This window comes from Megalops cyprinoides, chromosome 16 (assembly GCF_013368585.1).
Source record: "Megalops cyprinoides isolate fMegCyp1 chromosome 16, fMegCyp1.pri, whole genome shotgun sequence".
NCBI lineage: Eukaryota > Metazoa > Chordata > Actinopteri > Elopiformes > Megalopidae > Megalops > Megalops cyprinoides.
In genome coordinates, this window is record NC_050598.1 from 24,297,554 (window position 1) to 24,312,235 (window position 14,682).

Here is a 14,682-nt window from a genome sequence, read left to right on the forward strand (position 1 = left end):
CCCTCCTCGGCTGTGAAGCCGATCAGATTAGACGTGGATGAAATCAAGATGAAGGCCCGTATCAGATTTTGAATTACACATTTTATAGTTCAGTGGCCAGTGTGATTCCTCTTCAAGGGGTCAAAGAAGGAGGTGTCAGTCAGAATATGGATACCATTATCCAGACAGCAGGCAGTTTAATCCAGGTCAATTTTATTCCGAAGCACGTGTCTCATTTGGAGACGCATGCATATTTTTCCAGCACATATCAGCTGTCATGAATATACTGTTCACTTTGAAGCATTAACAATAGTTCAGTCGGAATTCTTTCCACACCCGCCAGGGTCTGAGCTCCTCGTGTTAATTTCGCTGCAATGTGAGAACTATACAGCCACCTTTTCAAGCTCCTTTTCTTTGGCTACTTCGGACTTCAATACTTCTACTGTCGTACCCCTTGATGAAACACTTTAAAATTACGTATCCGTTGCCGTTGGTCGTACTTAAATGTCTTAACAACCGATGTCTTAATTATCGCATTTTCTATTTTCACTTTGCTACTTAAGCTTTTTCAGTTTAGCGCACCGTTGCGATCCCCTTTCCCCTTGAGCGGCTGGGCCTGCTGTGCATGCTGGTACCTGTAGTCCCTACTCCTCCCTTATTTGGAATCCTGTCCAAAGGGTGTGGGTAGTGAAACACTACAAGTCCCAGAGTAATAATTCTCCACTGCCCCTCTCTCCCATCAGAGAGATACGGTACGGACTGTCTTGACGAAACCCCCCGGACTTTCAGAACCGAAAACGATGAGATTAGTGAACTGCAACGGACTTGGCCGAAAGACACGGAATTCACTTGTCCGTTGATGCATTTTTCCATTTATCCACTAAGCAAACGGGTTTGTAAATGTTTATACAATTTACAATAGCTATTTGTCCAGATAATTATTTTTACGAATTATATACTAACGTTATCGGAGTCGAAAAAATCGGTTCTGGTCTGTATAATCTTCTCTTTGAACGTAGAGGCGGTTCGGTAAGGGCCGAAGGAAGGCGGTCAAAGAATTTTGGGTGCCATACGGTCGGGTACAGATAGCTATCTAAACAGTGTCAAGCAATGTGTAATGCAGACTGATAGTCGCTTAGGGTACACTTTGCTGCGCAGGGACCTTAGCTCGCGTATGTTATTTCGAACACGTTCTGGGTTGACTATAGCTAACATTGTCCTTCGCATCATGTACAGTAGCAAACGTTTGCTAGTTAGCTAACTTAGCTGTCCACTAACAAGTTGAATGAAGTGTGTTGGTGGGATTTTGTCGGTTTCAACACTTTTTGTCAGAATTTACACAAAAGTGTAATTTGTTCTTCTCGGTGCTGGCTAAATTTGCCCCCGCAAATAGTCTACTTCTAAGGAGCACATTCTCTATAAGCCTACTTGTTTATATAAAACGCCTTACATACACACAGTACCTCGTGTCTTTAACTAGATAACTTGTTAAAATTATCTGTATGCGATTGGAGTTTGGAATGTTTGTTCTTTTGGTTGTGACCATCGATTGATGTTGGCCACGATATCTGCAAGGACGTGTTTGTGGTAGCTAGTTGGGCTACATTGTGGTCGTGCGAATGCGTACGATGTGTTACGACTTAGCTTGCAGGAAAATTTAGCTTTGACAGCTGTCTAGTTTTGAACGCTGTATGTATTTCTTTGAGCTCCCCAGCTCTTTGAAAACGATTCGAATATCTAATCCTCTTTTTTATCATTCGCATTGTCTTCCACGGTCCCAACACAGTGAATCACCTGAGAGGCAATTGGCGTCCTTTCATATTGTGATGAGCAAACTAGGACGAGCGGGTTATTTTAAACCCCTCTTGAGAGTGTAAATAACTTTAACACAGAGAATAACCGATAAATGTAAAGATTTTCAGGTGAAATTAACCGAACCGTCTGCGGTCGACAACATTTTCAGCATCATCATACTTGCCGCTCGCTCGCGTCTCGTGTGAGAATGTTGGCTCCCGGCTGCACAGCCGATAGACTATCTCGCTCGGTACTTGGGGAGGGAGAATGGTTTATTTTTGTTGTATTGCTTCATAATATATAAAAGCATCAGATAGATTTGAAATTGACGCACAGTTACATCCGTTGTTATGTGGTTTACCTAATCCCTTTGCTTACTCACACAGTCGCGTCAAACCGAGGAATTAGCTTGGTTCATACTGGAAAGCTGTCTCCTCAAGACACGACGACGAATCTTCTGCAGAAAATCGGATGCACGATTCCATAAAACAACTGAAATTATGTGGTCCGTTTTTCTTAGCCAGCTGTTTTCTCAATATTTGGGTTACGATGACACCATACAGCGAGTTGCTGAGATGTCTGCTTGTATCTTTTCCCCGTGATTATTTCCAACTTAAGTAAATAAATACCAATATTTTGCTCTACCGTGATTTCTTTACGAGTAGTTTACTGAATGGTTTGCTTTTGGGAAATATTTTAAGTACTCATCTGCGTTTTTCTGGCAAACTGGGAGGTGCATCTGCTTGTGATTTGGCTAGAAAATAGAACGTATCTTACTGTGATATACAGTAGGACCGAATTGGTATATAGACTTTTAGGGTTTTGTTACGAGTCGGAGCATGCGTCTGTAAATGCATTTGTATTGAGCTTATTACTGTTGTCTGAATAAGATGTACCATACCATACCGTTCGAAATCACACCGTGGTAACTTTCTACATTGCTACATTGAAACGCTGCGCTATATGGCAACATTTAACACAATTTTCTGAAATACGTTTCTTGACATTTGTATGTATGTGCAAACGCTTTGGTGCAAGGAGAATATTTGTTGGTAACCGTTTTGGATTAGTAGCAACCTGTTAACCGTGGTTGGTTCGTGGGAAACCAGTCCGTTTGTCGTCAATGTAACCTCTGTGCAGAAGCGAGAACTGTGATGGAAAACAGTAAAGTGCCATTACACCGTTTTAAAAAAAATCAAGCGCGGTTAAATCATTTTGCGAACTTGTTCCTGTCTAGCAGGCTCTTTTTTGAATAAGGACTGCAGAGACAATGTCGATTGTGAGAGAAGCTGTGTGTTAGGGGGGGATTTCTTTGAACGTGCTGGATTGAGCCGGGCTCAAGCAAATGTTGGTTTCCCTTCCAAAACAGAGGGCTCTCCACTGATGGCGTTATTTTCTGGACAGGCTGCAGTGTGTGAGGTGGTGAAGCAGAGAGGAAAGTATCACTCCCTTACTCAACCAAAACTTCCCCATCCCCGACCCTATACAAAACTCTTCCACTTACCATGGTCACAGCCAGCCCCTCCACACTGCAACAGCGTGCATGACTAGGTCACTGCTGACTATCTGTCTGTGCAGCATTAATGAAAGATGGGGAAATGTCACCGATGCATCCTTGATAAAAAGGGGTGACCTGATCTGTCTGACTGGAAAGCCAGGTGCAATGCAATGGGACTGTCAGGGTTAAGGGAGGCAAACACTAAAAGCGACATTTAGCTATGCTCTTGCCTGCATTGCCTTCTGATCAGCATGTTTTCTGTTCATGCTTGCCCTTTGTCGTCCCGCTCAAGCTGACCGTTAACTAAGCTGTTACACACGTTTACACAAGTTTTTTTTGTAAGCTTCACATTTTTTTGGACTTAAGCAGCATTTTACATAATGCAAAGCGTAGCTGAGTGAGAAGAAAAGGGAAAAGAACAGTCAAAACAGGTGAGCTTGGTATCGGTGCAGTGTTAATTTGTTGCTTTTGAAAAGGAGGATTGACAGACATGAGACTGTTAGTTTAAAATCTGAAATAAGGTCCTGCCTGCTCAGGACCAAAACTCAGAAGTCTTGCCTCTTTCGGAAATTGTGACATCTCTTGTGAGGAAGCTCTTCTTACACACAGGAAGTTTCCCTGCAACCCCACGCCCTCAGCATTTAATTGTTAAGAAAGAGACAAATCTAAACACAGCATACCTTAACCAGTGCTGCAAAAATTACAGTTCAGCTCACAGTTTGTACCCAGAATTGAAAGTGTTGGTCTCAGTGTTCTAAATGAGAATACAGTTGACCTTTCTGGAGTGTTAAGATGAGAAGGTACTTGAGAGAAATAAATGTGGTTTGATGATAAATATGTAATAATGGAATGTGGCACATAAATTTGTTTCCATGGTCCTGTTATTGTCTGAGAATGGTTCTGATAGAAGGAGCTCTGATATGGGGTGAATTGAATAGGCAAAATGTTACCATTTCCAGAGGTGTTGATGAGAGGTGAGGTCCAGAGGTAGTGTAAAAGGAGTCCACAGATTATAACTAAAAACCTCATCCTGCTCATTTTCTTTGGCTTATTCACATTACTTGGACAGAATAACATTCTCAGGTAGTTCTTGGTTTGTGAATTGTGGTGCAAAAGCGTGACACCCAGATTTTCTCCACATGCTTAAAAGCTACAAAACAGCCAACTCATTAATGGTGAGTGCTAGGTGAAGATCAGGTTTACCTAAAAACTAAATTTATCTTAATTTTCCTGCATTCCAGATGATTTAGTTATGCAACTAACTGATCTAGAAACCATGACTGCCTACACATTTTAAATTGTGGTCATCTTCACACTACCTACAGATGCTCAAGTCAGATTTCCAAGTTTAAGGTCTGCTGGTTAAGGGACAGGTCGCAGACAACATTACTGTTCATATAGTGTCTTCCACTTGTGTGTGGAATATTGCTCAGTTTACATGTTAGTGTGAGCAAGGGCATTACTCTGAGAGCTAAAATATAATGTAAAAATTACGCTGATTTCTAATAAGCTTTGTCTACAGGTAGACCTTTACTTGAAGATTATGCAGAAACAGGATATACTTACAGCAGCTGTTCCTTCTTAGCACAGGCCAGTTCACTCATTTAATACCCGTGTATGTTTCTGCAGATTCACATTCACCGCACATGTGCTGCTCGTGCGTTCTTACACACACGCTTAGTGTTTCTTGTTCTTTTTGTCTTCCAACAGTGCAGCTTCATACACAGAAGTATCAGTCTGTTCTCTCCTAAAATCTGCACCTCCTAAGGAATGTTGTGTTAACGTCACTCATATGCAGGTAATGTGTTCCTGTGAGGGTATTGTGAGGGTATTGGAGATCCTTTGTAATCATTTATATAGAATACCATTTTACTTCTCGATCTTATAATGTTACACATACGTATAACTGCTCTATCAAAAGTTAAAGGGTCACATGACATTGTATTCAGTTAAAAGAGGCTTACATGAGAGTGAAAACACTCCTGTATGGAAGGGCCTTATCTCAGACCTTCCAGGAAAAGACATCCTGATGTGGACAGGGTTAACTGTTCCTCTGTATACAGGTTTACATGTCATTCGATACATAGAAGATTATTTGGACTTTGCTAAGGACCTGGGTAAGGGAAGAAGAGCTTGGTTTTGCTGTTGGGGACGGGTGGTGGGAATTCTGCGGTCTCTTGTGGAAGCCAGTGTGAACCATAAATGTGGACTTTGTGTGTTGTTTTTACGCAGGTGGATGCTACTCCGATGAACGCAGGGGATGGAGGCCCAGTGATCACAGAGACTGGCGCTCCGAACAAGGCGTCTGCGAGCATGGTGGGGAACCCGCCTCAGACCCTGCCTCCGGAGCTCAGAGGAGACGTGCCCCTCAGCCAGCAGACCGACCCGGCGACGGCCGCTGACTGCAAAATCGCTGATGCCTCTTCAGAAGTCAGCTCCTGTCCAGAGGTCCCTCCCTCTCCCCAGTCTAACAGCACACCCTCATTAAGCCCCGCCCCTGTGAACACTGCAGCACGCGAAAAAGCAGAGATCCCTAAATCCGGTGCGGACCACGCGGTGGTTTTTTCCATGCGGCAGTGGGCGGGTGGCAAGAAGGTGCCTCTGAAGGCGAGTCCCAGCGACGTGAATGCGAACAAGAGATCGAGCGCGCAGACCCAACCCGTGATCAGTCTTCCCTCAGGGTTCCAGGGCTCCTCACTTTTCAAACCTGGCCAGCAGGTTGCCTTTATCCCCTCCAACTTTACCTCCCCCTTGTGCACGATAACCTTGCCCCCCGGCTTGGGCCAAATCGCAGCTTTAAGGGAAGCCACAGCCAACCAGTTCCGCGCAGACTGCCGGCCGCAAAGTTCAAGCGCCAGCACAGTCCCCCAGCTCCAGGCCTATCCTTACCACTTTTCTGTGGGCAGAGCGCTCACACCCGAAACCAGACCCGCTTCAGCAGCACCGAAAACCAAGCAGGGCCCTGTCTCTGACAGCAAGAGCTTGAAAGCAGCTGCGGAGCACGGTTCAGCCCTGGATTCTGTGGCTGCGCCCACCACAGCTCCTCGGTTCAAGCAGCCGGCCTCAGGCTCTGCCCCCCAGGCCCCTCTTTCAGTCTTTCCCTCTGCTCCCATTTGCTGTAGCCCCACCCTACCCAGTGTAAGTACACACAGCAGGCTGCTGAACCACTTAGAGAAAGGTCCGTCGCATCGCAGCGCTGATAAGACATCAATAACGTACGCAAGACTCAAGGCTCCATGTGTTACACAGGAGCATGTTCTTGCTGAAGCGAGGGACATGCCCCTCGACTTGTCCTCAAAGTCCAAACGTCCAAAAACTACTAAGGATCCTCAAACCCCTTCCCAAGCCAATGAGCACAACCCTCCAGAAGCTGGTCAGAACGAGACAGTCTCTCAAAAGAAGGCCGTGACTGCCAGTTTTGGGCCTGATGTTCATCAAGCTATTTTCCCAGACCCCCTGAGAAATGGTGCTCCTCCAAAGCAAGCCACACAACTCTTGAATCACCAGGTTCTTGAACCATCTGTACCTTGGCCTAAGAGTGGTCCACAGGGCTCCATTAACAACCTGACGGGGACCTATGTGGGTGTGGCCAGCCCCATTTTAGCTTCTACACTGCGCAGCAAAGATGGCAAAGGGGCTGCCTTTGTGGAAGACCTCCAGAACACTGCTAAACCAGAGACCATCTCAATTATTGACCAAGGAGAGCAGCTGGTCTCTAGGGGCAAAAAAGAACCATCCGTAACAAAAGACGCCCAGCATATTATGGGTTCCATGTATTCTAACAATGCCTGTTTACATGGAACAAAGGTTTGCACATCCAAGGATACTTTCCCTACTGCTGAACCCATCCCCGCAGGTTCCCATCCTCATCGTAAACTCAGTAGTGGAAGGGCGGCTGTGCCGCTCTCTCCTGCTGTTGACAGTCCTTCACAGCACCAGCCCGTTCTTCCTCACCAAGGGTCCATGGTGCAGCGGAAGGTCATTCAGGTGACCCCCAAACTACGTGTGTTCACTGGCTGTGAAGGTCCTCTGCTTCAGAGCGCCCACCCAAGCTCACCAAAAATTCCCGAGAAGAAGTGGGGCAAGACGAAGTCTCCCTTGTCCAATCTTGAGTCCATAGTGAAACAGAAAGCCCTGGAGACGTCGACGCTTTCCGTCAAGGGATGCAACAGTCCTGCCGCTGCAGGCCCAAGAAGGCCTGACGCCTTGAGCCTGCACTTTGGGTCCCAGGACACTCAGCCTCGGCAGGTGGACACAAGTGAATTCCTGCCGTTCAGATCTGTGAAGAGGAGAGATGGAAACCCGGAGGCGGATTCTTCAGAGGGGGCACCTGCCAAAGTTACCTGCAATCAAGAGAACAGGAGTATAGCAGAGCTTAGAGAGAAGACCACTGAAAAATGTCTCAAACGGGAAGAAAAAACAGGGAGTGACGAGCACTCTGATAGCTCAAGACTCCATACTCAGATATTTGTTGGTTGTGGACCAGCTGACAAAAACAGGATTGAAACCAGTTCGGTCCAGAAGGCAGGGGAGGAAAGGGAGAAGCCAGTATTTGAGGGCCTCCCTCCTTGTGTGAAGCTGGAGGAAATTGCTCTATCCATCCTGAAGGGTCAGTGTGCAGATGTAGCTGAACTGAGGAAGGAGTCGCATGTAACCAAAGAGGGGTCCCCATCAAAAGCAGAAGCTGCTGTTAGCATAAACAAAAAGGTCAGCCCGAGCAGGCTTGAGAAAGCATCTCCAGCATCCACAAGGAAGATGGTGACGAGCTTAAAGAGATCACATGACAAGGACAGAACAACGGAGTGGCATCAGAGCAAGAAAGTAAGGGTCATTTGTAATGTTTTTTATTTTCCTTCGTATTTTCCACAGAAGCTGTCGAGTAGAAACGGTCCCAGTTTTCGCACTCAGTATGACTTCATCATTTACGGTTATTAATGAGAAGCAGAACGCAGTTAGTGTTTATTATTCACAGCACAGTTTAACATTTAGAGCAGCATTCAGAAAGAAGGAAAACTGGTGTAGTCTTAATCAGTTTTAAGAAAATATTTTGTTTTGAAAACACTGAGATTCAGGAATTTCCAAAAATGTGTCACTGTTGTTTTTCATCTCTGGTGAAGCCACATGCTGGATAGACAGATGGACTTGATTTTGTGAGCATAATCAATATCTCGTGTACCTCAGCAGAAGAAACAATGGGTACCTGCACCAGAGTCGAGGCAGCAGGATGCGGCTACATCCCAGCTGGGCAAGGAGACGGAAGAGACTACTAGGGGATGGACTGGCCTTGACGATGTGCTGCAGCTCTCTTACAACAAAACAGGTAATTAATGCACTTTCAAGCATGGAATTCCAAGACAGCTGTTTCCATGGAAGTGTCCAGAAGTGTAGATTTAAATCTTTTATCGTAAAGTTTTTATTTTGTGAACCTGGTACTACACACTCTTTTACGCACAGAGGAGTTTCCTTTTTAAAACCAACAGCCGGTGGTTGTTGGGAGCCGTGTCCTCAGAGTCAGGGACTAATGGGTACATTTTGTCCTCCCTCAGGTAATGAGAGCATATCCATCACACCCAGCAAGGGCACCACAGAGGCCCCGGGTTCACAGAGCAGCCCGGGCTGGCTGAGTAAGGAGCTACAGTCCTCAGGTGGTCGCCCGCCCAGGTTGAGGAGGGGACGCCGGCGTACGGACGAGGCTCGACAGGAGGGGTGGAGTCCTCCCGCAGCATCTCCTCCTGTAACGTCTCCTCCTGCAACGTCTCCTCCTGCAACATCTCCTCCCGCCCCTCAACCCCAAATCCGCAGGCCGAGGGGAAGACCCCGCTCCACTCCGCTGCCTGACCAGCCCCGCAGCGGGACGCCGAAGCCAGCGAACGGCAGCGAGGGGGACGCCTCCGTAAAGAAGAGGAAGCGTCGCAGGAACAGCAAATACCAGAACGGGGAGTACGTCACCGAGAGGGACCGGGCCGGAGAAGGGGACGAGACGTGTGTGACCACACGGCAGGCCACCCGAGCTGGGACAGGTACCCTGACAAATAAATCCCAAGGCACAATTTATGATTTAATGGATGGAACTCAAAAATAAATATATACTTTGGTGGAAGGAATGAATAGAAGCTCATTATGAATAGAATGGCAGTGTTTAATCTGTTGATTGCACTGCTTGTTATTGTCTGCATCTTAAACATCCTTTGCATGCCAGTAGTCCATCTTCTTGCTATCCTGCATTACTCCAGGATATGTCAGCCAAGATTAATTACATGCTTATTATTGTAACAGGTGTTCAGGCATGCCCGTTTTAAGGAATACTGATGGGCATCTGTGATTCTTTGTTGTGTAGACCAAAGGATGGGTCTGTACCCAAGAACCAGCCCCACAGTGGCGTATCGGAGTACCAGCCCAGACACCAGTCCCAGGAAGGGTCTGCTGACCCGTTCGGGGTCTGCCCGTCACCCAGAGTGCCATGCCTCTCCTGAGCCCGCTGATAAACCCTCGGGGAAGAGGAAGTTCAAAAGCAAACATTTATGCAGTACAGATGAGGAGAAGAAGGTAGGGGACGTTTGTAACTCAGCCCTTTTTTGTGACTGCAGGTGTTTCCACAGAAAATTCAGAGGACTGTCCCAATTCACCCCAATTTTCCTTTTAGTGTGTTGCAGTTTTAACTAGGAAGCCTTACAGGCATGCTTAGAGTGCCCTCCAATGGCAAAAAGAATAACTACAGAGGGATTGAACTCAGATTTTTGTCTTTTTTTGAAGAGCTGCTTGCAGCAGCTGATTTCGTATAGTGAAGAGTAAATAACTTGTTCTTGCAGTGTCACCTCCACATTTCTCTTCCGTCTGCAAAATCTTTCTTCCAGCTCAAGACCAAACGTGGCAGCTCAGGCAGACGCTCCTCCTCTCTCATTGCCGATGCTGACAGCCCTTTGGCGAAGAAATCGCCTCCCAGGGGGCTATCCTCTCCAACTGCCAGCAAGACAGGCGGTGCCAGGAGGGGAAGGACTCCAGAATCCCCCCCTGGCCGACCTGTCCCTCCAGAGGTTCGCCGGCTGATTGTCAATAAGAATGCCGGGGAAACTCTGCTTCAAAGAGCGGCCAGATTGGGCTACCAGGTAGAGCTCCGCCTCAACACCTGCCCGCCGCTTCCCTGAGCCCCAGCTTCACAGCCTGCAGGGTATTGACAGGGAGATCTGTGGCCCCTCTGATCATTTTAACACACTGTCTCGACTCCTCACCCACACATGGCTGGAGGACTTCATTGAAACAAGTCCTGATGTGGAAGGTTTTTTTTTTTTTGTTAGTTGTGTGGCGTGGCTCATAGCCCTGACTCTGGTCGCACTGCTTCTCGCTTGTCCTCTAGGAGGTGGTGCTCTACTGCCTGGAGAAAGACGTGCGAGAGGTGAATCGTCGGGACAACGCGGGCTACACGGCGCTCCATGAAGCCTGCGCGAGGGGCTGGACTCACATCGTCCAGATGTTGCTGGAACACGGCGCCGACATCAACTGCAGCTCCCAGGACGGAACACGGTAGACATGGGGACCCAGGGGATCACTGGCAGGAGGGCGGGCTGGTGATCAGGGCGGCATTTTGAGCACATTGGCAGAGCTTTGCATATTTATATTCAAAATGATGTATTTCGGAGCGCGGTCGATAGGAGATTTTCTGGTCGATTTATGATGCATTCCTGATACCAGTGCTGAGTCTGATTTATGAGGACATTATTCATACGTGTTGAGTAAAAATTTACATTTTCTGACAGCTGTGCCTCATATTCCTCCCGAGCAGCAAAAAAACAAAATCAATGCCATTAAGATCTAATGGAGCAGACAGAACTTGTTTGTGTCTGAAGCTTACATCCAACTTCTTTTTAATAGCTTACCCATTAATGTGGATCAAAGAGCACAGAACAAGCAGGAAGGCTCCACTTATTAATTTTGTGGCAGTAGAACTTTACATTAGAATTGGTTAAGTTTTTGAACATCAATCAATCTTACATGCATTAGTTAAGATGATTCTGATTTTTCATGTTTCAATATCTTTTAAATAGCGCTGACTGTGCAAGAACTGCTGAACTCCTGCATATGTAAAACCTCGTTTTGCTACTTCAAATCCATGTCAGCCATCTGTACAGCTAAACTTAGCATAGACAGGCAGAACATGTATGAACTACAAATATCCTATATAAAGCACACCGTTGAAGTGTTACCAGTAAGTGAATGGATGAGCATAGAGGTATTACACAGTTTAACACTGTAGAAAAAAGTGATTACAGTGTAGAATTCATATAACACTGTGATGCAGTTTATTGTTTCTTACACTTAGGAAAACTGAATTGCAGACATTAGATAATTCAATCTAAATTTGTACAATACACCTGGTGCAGTTCATCAGGCATCACATTCATTAATGAATTTATGGATGGATCTGAGGGATGCTTTTGGAAGTCATGGGTCAGCTGAACACTTCGGAAATTTCCATAGCATTAACTGATGGCTGGTGGCATGTTTTATCCCTCTATTGACTGAATCTATGTGTGAGTTCATGCATCATTGCACCTCAACTTTTACTTTCTGCATCAGTGGTAGTGTGTGACGCTGACCCTCTTTTTCAGGCCAATCCACGACGCAGTGGCTGGTGACAATCTGCCTGTGGCGTGGATGCTGTTGAATCGGGGGGCGGACCCCACCTTGGCCACCTACTCTGGACAGACAGCAGTCAAACTGGCCCAGAGCCCCAACATGAAGATATTTCTCAGCGGTAACTATTCGCCTCTATGGGAGTTAGATAGTGAGTGTAGCACAGTGGTTAAGGAGCAGGACTTGTAACTGAAAGATTGCTGGTTTGAGTCCCAGCTGAGGCACTGCTGCTGTACCCTTGGGCAAGGTATTTAAGCCACAGTTGCTTCAGTAAATATCCAGCTGTATAAGTGGATAACATGTAAAAACTGTAAACTGTGTAAGTTGCTTTGGATAAGAGCGTCTGCTAAATGCCAGTAATGTAATGCAATTTAATGAGTATGTGCAGTGACTGCATAGACTGTAAGGGGAATTTTAGGGAAACTTGGAGCGTTGGCCCTTGTATGTTAGTATGCAAAGCTCTGGGTAGCAGTTAAATTAGCAGCCCAGCCCTGTTGGAACGTCTCTGTTGAATAGCAGAGAGGAGAGTGCGTGCTGAGTCTGGATCTGTTCGATTCCAGAATACTTCGCGGATTTGGATGGACGCGCTGACAACGATCCTGGCCTACAGTGGGATTTCTACAGCAGTTCTGTGTTTGGTAAGAGGAAAATATCATTGCTGGCAGCTTACAGGAAGGATGTTTCTTTGTGTTCTGTTAATTCGGCTTCGGCTTTTAATTACAGCTGCATATGAGGTTATAGCTTGTCTGTTAATCAGCATCCATCTTGATGACAAATTGCTGTAATGATTTATTGTACCTGAACAACATGTCCACTAGAGGGAGTGCTAAGCACGTGATGAGAGAATGCTGAGTGTTCTGAGAAGAGAAGCTGTGAGGGACAAAGACCAAGTAGTTTGCAGCAATAAAACCGTGTGCGCTTTCAGAGACTGAACAGGATGCATGCTGGGACTTCCTGCTATCATGCCCTGAGGAGGAGAAGGAGGAGAGGAAGGAGATGAATGCAGAGAAGGACTGCTTCCTGTTTGAGTTCTCCACAGAGCCCCTCCTACCCTGCTACTACGTTCAGGTGTCACTGTCACAGGGGTGAGTGAATGGAACACCATCCAGGGTGTGACTTGCTGGTGCCAAGAGGGAGTAGCTCCTGAGCTTTGAAATATCAGTCTCAAGTTTTAATACATTTTCCTTGTTATCTCCTTTGTAAGGAAAACGGTGACATCTCCAGAAATGTTTTTTTTCATGCAGCTGTCCTCCTTTTAAAAGAATCTTGCATGTAACAAAAGAACATGGCTTGCCAATATGCTGTCACAGATCTTCAGCACTCAACAGTTTATTTGATGTATGTAAGGCAAAACTTAACAGTTTATTTGTGTGCCTGCTTTCTCAGGTTTTGTAATTGGTTCCTCTTGTCTGACGTCCTGAAGCGGCTCAAGATGTCCGCACGGATATTCCGAGCACGGTACCCTCACTTCGAGGTGGTGAGCATCTCGTGGTCCGAGCTGTGCAGACAGGTGTCCATCAGCCAGGTGACGCCAGTCCCGCGGGATCCTCAGGTAGGTGGAGGTGCCGAAGCGGACGGGCCGGTGGAGCTGGTGCGCTGCGTGTCGGACTTACAAGGACTGCTGGGATCCTCTGTAGAGCTCCTTGAGGAGGAACCATTGGACACAGACTACCCCTCTGCTCGGTAGCAATGCCTACCTGCCCAAACCTTTCCCAGAGTGGACTCCCAATCATTCAGTAGCAAGCAGATCAAATAAAAAGGGAAATAAGACGGAAGGCGTGTCATCTGGCACAATGAGGTCATCGCGGTGGCCGATGGTACACAAACAGAACCAGCGTTTTGCACAGTCAGAGTTTGGCAAGGTGATGCAACACTCTAGACACATCAGTTTTTGAATATTAGTTTGGGGGATGCTCATCCTAAGCCACCTGTCGCTTCCTGACAAAGAGGAATGAAGAATGAAGAATCTTGTCCTTATTTTCCATGACATTACACCATTGAGGAGGGTAGGTAGGGGTGGGCACCATCGGACAGCAACTTTCAGGTTTCAATCTATAGGTATTTTTCAGTATCCAATAAATGTTTTAAAAACCTTTTGTATGAATATATGTATATATACAAATATATATGTATATCTTGCCATCAGGGTTAACACATTTTGGATTGTAATGTATTACTGAAATAGCAAGGGGGATGAAAATGGATTCATAGTTTTTTTTTTTTTTGTGTATGCATTTATGAGAGGAATGTTTTCAGACAGAGATAATCTGAGGCTTTTATCTTGGTGAACTCTTTGAGTGCAGCTAAGAGGCTTACATGCCACTAACTGTGGCAGGAGGGCCACAGGGCCAGATGGTTTCTCTGCTGACCAGCCAGCACCGAAATTCACAGAGGACACAAGCCCCTGGGGAGAGCAGCAGTGCCCAGAACATGCCACTCAGGTGACTGAGTCAGAGTTTGCCCACACCTCACGCTCTGCTGTGCAGTTGGAAGTTGTTCATTTTTGCTCGGCCTTTCTGTCATTTGTCATGTGTTGGAGGGAGTGTCCCAACTGTTTTGTGTTAATCTTTAGAAAAATAAGGGTGATTATTTTTGGTGTGACATCCTGGCCAGTTTACTCTCCAACTAAATGTTCTGCGTCTTTCTCCTCTCTCTTGCAGTGTCTGCTCTTTAAGTTGTTCTTTGAAATTCCATCATTTCCTCACAAAAAAATATTTCAGATCGATGTATTCCAGCAGATAATCGGTGCTCCTCCACAGACACACAAGTCAAGGGTCAAG

The 14,682-nt window shown here is 46.2% G+C and overlaps 1 protein-coding gene across 4 annotated transcripts; it reads left to right on the top strand.

The window, feature by feature from the left end:
• Nucleotides 1-776: 776 nt before the first annotated feature.
• Nucleotides 777-14,006, top strand: bcorl1 (BCL6 corepressor-like 1). Of its 4 annotated transcripts, none has more exons than XM_036548951.1 (12): nt 818-871; nt 4,982-5,069; nt 5,504-8,092; nt 8,453-8,591; nt 8,818-9,291; nt 9,609-9,817; nt 10,126-10,377; nt 10,626-10,792; nt 11,878-12,023; nt 12,463-12,540; nt 12,828-12,987; nt 13,289-14,006. In XM_036548951.1, the coding sequence occupies exons 2-12, from the start codon at nt 5,064-5,066 to the stop codon at nt 13,587-13,589; spliced, it is 4,521 nt and encodes a 1,506-aa protein (XP_036404844.1). In that variant the 5' UTR covers nt 818-871; nt 4,982-5,063; the 3' UTR covers nt 13,590-14,006. The 4 variants fall into 4 exon arrangements, with proteins under 4 accessions (XP_036404842.1, XP_036404843.1, XP_036404844.1 ...); XM_036548952.1 differs by lacking the exon at nt 818-871 and adding an exon at nt 3,648-3,702; XM_036548949.1 differs by lacking the exon at nt 4,982-5,069 and having other exon boundaries at nt 777-871.
• The last annotated feature ends 676 nt before the right edge of the window (nt 14,007-14,682 follow it).